Source organism: Bombina bombina, chromosome 1 (genome assembly GCF_027579735.1).
Source record: "Bombina bombina isolate aBomBom1 chromosome 1, aBomBom1.pri, whole genome shotgun sequence".
Classification (NCBI taxonomy): Eukaryota; Metazoa; Chordata; class Amphibia; order Anura; family Bombinatoridae; genus Bombina; species Bombina bombina.
The window spans coordinates 88,205,225-88,212,673 of record NC_069499.1 but is presented as its reverse complement, the minus strand read 5'-3'; the positions used below and the strand labels follow the sequence as shown (position 1 = coordinate 88,212,673).

Below are 7,449 nucleotides of genomic sequence, written 5' to 3'. Positions count from 1 at the left end.
CACAACACAAATAACTAATTTAATTACTAAGCCCCCTAACCTAACACCCACTAAATTAACCCCAAATTACATAAAATAATAAAATACTAAATTATAATAAATTAAAAAAATCCTAACAGTACTTAGAAAAATAAACCTAAGATTAAATTAAAATAAATTAATGTAAAATTACCAACAATAAAAAGTCTAACATTACAGAAAATAATAAACACAATTATCCAAAATAAAAAAATCAAACCTAATCCCTATGAAAATAAAAAGCCCCCCAAAATAAAAACACCCCCCAATCTAATGCTAAACTACCAATAGCCCTTAAAAGGGCTTTCTGTAGCACATTGCCCTAAGTTAAACAGCTCTTTTGCATTTTAAAAAAATCCCCCCTAACAGTAAAACCCACCACCCACGAAACCCCCCAAAATAAATAAACCTAACACTAAAAAAACCTAAACTACTCATTGCCCCTAAAGGGGTATTTGTATGGGCATTGCCCTTAAAAGGGCATTCAGCTATTTTACTGTCCTTAAAAGGGCATTCAGCTCTTTTACAAATGCCCATTAAAACCCTAATCTAACCCCCCCCAAAAAAAAATAATTAAAAAATCCTTACTCTAACCCCCAAATAGGTACTCACCATTCCTGAAGTCTGGCGGAGAAGGTCCTGTTCCAGACGATGAAGTCTTCTTCCAAGCGGTTGACATCTTCTTCCAAGTGGGGACCACTTCCTTCTTCATCCAGGACAAATCCGAGCGGAGATGAGCACGAAGCAGGACCGGCGACCGCGGAGCCATGGATCATAGAAGATCCTCTTCGTACGATCGCCGTTGTACACTGAATAGTTAATTCAAGGTACATATTTAAATATGGTGTCCCTTGCATTCCTATTAGCTGATTTGATTCTTTAAATTCAAATTAGCCAATAGGATGAGAGCTACTGAAATCCTATTGGCTGCTCAAATCAGCCAATAGGATTTCAGTAGTTCTCATCCTATTGGCTGATTTGAATTTGAAGAATCAAATCAGCCAATAGGAATGCAAGGGACGCCATATTTAAACAAGTACTTTGAATTTACTATTCAGTGTACGACGGCAATTGCACGAAGAGGCTCCTCCACACTCCATGGCTCCGCGGTCCCAGTCCTGCTACATGCTCATCTCAGTGCTGGCTTGGTCCTGGATGAAGAAGGAAGAAGATGTCGGTCGCTTGGAAGAAGACTTCACCGCCTGGAACAGGACCTTCTCTGCCGGACTTCAGGAACGGTGTGTACCTATTTGGAGGCTAGACTTAGGCTTTTTTTTATTTTTTTGAGTTTTTTTTGTAAGATTAGGTATTTATTTGGCGCTCTTAAAGCTGAATGCCCTTTTAAGGGCAGTAAAAGAGCTGAATGCCGTTTTAAGGGCAATGCCCATACAAATGCCCCCTGTTGGGTGGTGGGTTTTACTGTTAGAGGGGGAACTTACTATTTTTTAAGGTAAAAGAGCTGTTTAACTTAGGGCAATGCCCTTCAAAAGGCCCTTTTAAGGGCTATTGGTAGTTTAGTCGTAGATTAGGGGGTGTTTTTATTTTGGGGGGCTTTTTTATTTTTATATGGATTAGGTTTAATTTTTTTTTTATAATTAGGTTTATTTTTTTATGTAATGTTAGACGTTTTATTTTTGTAATCTTAGATTAATTTTATTTATTTTTTATTTTTAAGTAATGTTAGCTTTTTTATTTTAATTGTAATTTAGTATTTTTTAATTTAGGTAATCGGGGTTAATTGAGGGGGTGTTAGGTTAGGGGGCTTAGTAATTTCATTAGTTATTTGCATTGTGGGGGTTTGGTGGATTAGGGGTTAATAGATTATTAGGATTATTGCGTTGTGTGGGTTTGGTGGATTAGGGGTTAATAGTTTTATTAGGTTTATTGCGTTGTGAGTTAATAGTGGATTAGGGGTTAATAGTTTTATTAGGTTTATTGTGATGTGGGTTAATGGCAGATTGGGGGTTAATACATTTATTAGATTAATTGCGATGTGGGTTAATTGGCGGATTAGGGGTTAATACATTTTTTAGGTTTATTGTGATGTGGGTTAATTGCGGATTAGGGGTTAATATGTTTATTATGTTTATTGCGATGGGATAATGGCGGATTAGGGGTTAATACATTTATTATGTTTTTTTGCGATGTGGGTTAATGCCGGATTAGGGGTTAATATACTTTACTAGTTATTGCGGTGGAGGATTGCGGTTGACAGGTAGATAAATATTGCACATGCATTAGGTGCTAATATTTTCAGGCAGTTACGGGAGTTACGGTGCTTACATTTTCAGCGTAAGGCTTGCTGCGCCTGCCTATGTATGGCGAGGTGAAAATGGAGTAAAATGTCTCCATTTTCGCCGTGCAAGTCCTTGCGCTGAATATGTGATACTGATTTGCGATGCGGTTCTATGTTAGCTTATGGGAGTAAAAATTGCGGGCGACGGGTGAAATCTACGCGCTGTATATGTGATACCAAAACCGGTAAAAAACAGCGTCACCGGCTTTTGTGGGAAACGCTGCATATGTAATCTTGCCCTTGATTAATTCCGACATTGAATCTTCAGCAGTTTTATGTGTCTTGCCCCTGCTTTCAATAAATATATAATTTCATGTTTTTTTCTGACCCTTCGTGAGTTTTAAGCCTTATAATTCAGAACTGTGTTTAAAAGTAAAAATATTTGATTACAAATCTGTACATATTTGCAATACAGGGTCTTTGCTAGACACATTGGTATATGATACATACATATTTAATATCTTTTTAAATATTCCATATGTTTCTTAAAATGAGTTTGTTAGCAATTTGCTGATGGAAAATATGTTATTGCTATATTTGGAAAATCATAAATAAAACACTGTATTCAGAAGACATTAGTGTGTTGCAGTTTTTATAAAGTCAGCTGAATTAGAAATAATTTGGGTGTGTTACCTTAGACTATAATATATTTAATGGTATACATTGTTGTTACACACAGAGTATATATTTTGGGGTTAAATAAATGGGCAAAAAAATGTCAGTTAAGGAAAGCAAAAAAAATATAAAAATTATGCTTACAGTTTGCAAAGAAAAAAACCCCAATAAGCTCCTTTAATGAATATAAAATGACTATACAAAATTTAGATGACTTGTTTGCCCATTTACAATTCTATACCAACCAATAGCTATCCAGAAGTGTCTTCCTGTGTCAGCTTCAATCCTGACACCATTAAAAATATATTTTAAAAGAAGTGCTGCTGCTGGCTTGTAATAGTAATATTAGATACAAGTTTTAATTTAGATTAAGCTGCTGTCAAACTGCTCCTCTGCTTCCCTGAAGTCGTTCCTCACATCGGTTATCGAATTTCTATTAACAAAGTAATAATGTTCTCAAAATTTAGCTTAGCTGAAAGAAGTCACAAACTAATATTGGTCGAAACAAAACAGTTTTTTTCTGTGATGAATTCATCAAAAGCAAGTTTATTGGGTTTTTTACACGTCTATTAACAACTGAATTTTTATGGTAAAGATAAATATTAATTATTTTAAGCAAGGATATCAAAATGTATATTTTGAATATTTTCTTACAATGCATTACAATGTCTCCCTCTTAAATTTAATAGCATTTCTTCTTATTGTAGGTAAGACAGAGGAGGGGTACACTGGATTTTTCAACCAAGATGGTAATCACTGGGGACAATGAAGAAGACAAAAGAAATGAGGAAAAGGAAAGCAAAGAAGAAAGCATTCTGGCAATGCTTGGAATAATAGGGACCATACTGAACCTTCTTGTCATCATTTTTGTATATATTTATACTACATTATGAACAACAAATATCACCAGTGGATGAGAACATTATCAATCTTCTTAGTGAGACTTTTGGAATACAATATTTTTTTTCTTTAAAGACATTGATGATAAGAAAACTGACTTATTATTTGTAAAATATTAACTCCAACATTATTCCTTATTCTATTATTTGTTATAATATAACACAAACAGTATAATTCAAGCGGAACAAATAATGATGTACAAATATAACCATATATCCTCTAAAAGTTTTTTTCATAAACTTGTACTATATTTTTTATTCTTCTGATCACATGAAAAATATTAAATTCCTTATTCAAACTTTTCCATGACATGTTTAATCTGACTTTTATATTTATTTATTTTTCAAAAAAATTACAATATTTTAGCATGAACCAAATATTTCATATCCCTTTTTGATTAATATTTCTTTCTTTCAATGTACACTCTAATAAGGAAAATGCCATATGGCTTTGTATATTTATACACACTAACACAGTTCTGAAGTTGCAAAGAACAAACAATTAAAGATGTCTTAATTAAAGAAAATAAACCACAGGGCAGATGGTTTCATCTACATTATAATAAATGTATTTGTTCTTTTGTTTTTTTGAGGTTTATCATATCAAAAAATATTCCAGTATTAAAATAATATCTTAATATTACTCTATGCCTTTGCAACTGAATAATTTATCATCTTATTTAATTTGTTTATTTGGAATATTTTCAATAATAAAAAATATTGAAAGATGTTATTATGTTACATTCACTTCCTGTCCCATCTACAACTTACCTTTCTAAATAATTTTATCCTTGAATTCAAACAAGTTCAATGGAAAGGTCTAGTTATTTTTTACTTGATATTGAAGTTTAGACTAGGGGGCTGATTTATGAAAGTGCGAGCAGACACGATACGTTGTAGCATATCATGTCCGCCGCACATCGATAAATGCCTGCAGCATATGCTGTCAGCATTTATCATTGCACAAGCAGTTCTTCTGAACTGCTTGTGCAATGCCGCCCCCTGCACATTCGCGGGCCAATTGGCCGCTAGCAGGGGGTGTCAATCAGCCCGATCGTATAGCAGAGCAGACGGACATGTTAAGGAGCAGCGTTCTTTAGACCGCTTCTTCATAACTGCTGTTTCCGGCGAGCCTAAAGGCTTGCATAGAAATAGGGGCATCAAGCTCCGCTTGATAATTCGGCCCCTAGGAATTTTTTTTTTTTTTATTTAGGTTAAATATTAGATATTTATATATCAATAATTCAGTTTTTTTCTTATGCACAGAAGTACATTATTCTTTTTCTAATCAATTGTTCATTATATTAATCTTTACTTTTTTTTTATGCTAGTTAATTTGAGTGTAAACTTTGCCATTCTATATTATTCTTGTCAAATTTATTAAGAAAATGATTACATTATTTTAATTATAACATTTTTAGATATCCTTAAAATTATAACATTGCTTATTATTTTATTGTCTTAATCAATAATTCTGGAAATCAGGCTTACTTAAATAAACAGCTTATAAATTTGTATAATGCATTTTATTAATAATATTTATTTATTTATTTATAATGTGGCAACATTTCCACCAATGTTATGACAGTTAGTACCTTATTAGAGATTGGCTAGCAATAGGTAAATAAAAGACTACATTTATACAAAATACTAATAACCATAAAGTAGTGTAATGTGTTTGATTTATGAACAAATTATTTAAATGCATTATAATGAAAATTATTCTATTTGTATTAATATGTTTAAAATAATTTTAAATATTAAAAAAAAGTGTGTGCGGAAGAGTCAAACATTTATAGTTTAAAGGTTATTTACTCAACTAAAGTATATCTAACTGAAAATATACATACACACACATACTCATAATATTTTAAATGCTCCATAATGAAACACAAAGAGCACTATCATGCACAGTATACATTAAAGGGACAGTCAACACCAGACTTTTTTTGTTTAAAAAGATAGATAATCCATGTATTACCTATTCCCCAGTTTTGCATAACCAACACAGGTATATTAATACACGTTTTACCTCTGTAATTACCTTGTATCTATGCCTCTGCAAACTGTCCCCTTATTTCAGTTCTTTTGATAGACTTGCATTTTAGCCAATCAGTGCTGACTCCTAGTTAACTTTATGTGTGTGAGCTCAATGCTGTCACAATTCTTTGAGATTAGAGGCAGCCTTCAAGGTCTAAGAAATTAGAGTATGAGCTTGCCTAGGTTTAGCTTTCAACTAAGAATACCAAGAGAACAAAGCAAAATTGGTGATAAAAGTAAATTGGAAAATTGTTTAAAATCAAATGCTCTATTCATGAAAGTTTATTTTGGACTTGAATGTCCCTTTAAAAAAATAATAAAGTTTGAAATCATTTAAAGGGACTGTCTAGTATAAATTAAACTTTCATTATTCAGATAGGACTTTTAATTTTAATCAACTTTCCAATTTACTTTTATCATCAAATTAGCTTTTTTCTCTTGGTATTCTTAGTTTAAACTAAACATAGGTTGGCTCATATGCTAATGTCTAAGCCTTTGAGGGCTGCCTCTTATCACATGCTTTTTAAATCTCTTTTCAACGCAAAGAGACAGAAAGTACACGTGGGCCATATAGATAACACTGTGTTCAGGCACAGGGGGTTATTTAAGATTTAGCACTAAACAATGCTAAATTTAAGACAATAGATAACTAACAGTCACAGTCATGTGATCAGGGGGCTGGAAGAAGGTTCCTAGATACAAGGTAATCACAGAGGTAAAAAGTATATTAATATAACTGTATTGGTTATGCAAAACTGGGGAATGGGTAATAAAGGGATTAGCTATCTTTTAAAACAATAACAATTCTATGATAGACTGTCCCTTTAAGGTAAGTAAAATGATAATGAATGGTTCAGTTGTATAAAAGGGACAGTCTAGGCCAAAATAAACTTTCATGATTCAGATAGAGCATGTAATTTTAAACAATTTTCCAATTTACTTTTATCACCAATTTTGCTTTGTTCTCTTGGTATTCTTAGTTGAAAGCTTAACCTAGGAGGTTCATATGCTAATTTCTTAGACCTTGAAGCCCACCTCTTTCAGATTGCATTTTAACAGTTTTTCACCACTAGAGGGTGTTAGTTCACGTATTTCATATAGATAACACTGTGCTCGTGCACGAGAAGTTATCTGGGAGCAGGCACTGATTGGCTAGACTGCAAGTCTGTCCAAAGAACTGAAAAAGGGGCAGTTTGCAGAGGCTTAGATACAAGATAATCACAGAGGTTAAAAGTATATTATTATAAATGTGTTAGTTATGCAAAACTGGGAAATGGGTAATAAAGGGATTATCTATCTTTAAAAACAATAAAAATTCTGGTGTAGACTGTCCCTTTAAACGGGGAGTTTGGTCTGTCACTGTGAAGCGGGCATAACCCTTACACTACCTGATCGATACAACATCATACCTGATGTTTTAAAGCACGTTCTTCCAAACAATTTAGGAATGTTAGGTGATTTATGCCCTTTATGGATTAAAACCAGACTCTGCATCAACTATGTAATTTTCCATGGGAGTTTTGCCATGGATCCCCCTCCGGCATGCCACAGTCCAGGTGTTAGTCCCCTTGAAACAACTTT

The 7,449-nt window shown here is 33.2% G+C and overlaps 1 protein-coding gene across 1 annotated transcript; it reads left to right on the top strand.

Moving 5' to 3' along the window:
* The first annotated feature begins 3,675 nt into the window (after positions 1-3,675).
* Positions 3,676-3,822, top strand: LOC128636312 (protein TUNAR-like). Its single transcript, XM_053689343.1, has one exon. The coding sequence runs from the start codon at positions 3,676-3,678 to the stop codon at positions 3,820-3,822; it is 147 nt and encodes a 48-aa protein (XP_053545318.1).
* The last annotated feature ends 3,627 nt before the right edge of the window (positions 3,823-7,449 follow it).

Coding starts and splice junctions, on each gene's coding strand:
- LOC128636312 (XM_053689343.1), top strand. CDS start 3,676: ATGGTAATCACTGGGGACAATGAAGAAGACAAAAGAAATGAGGAAAAG.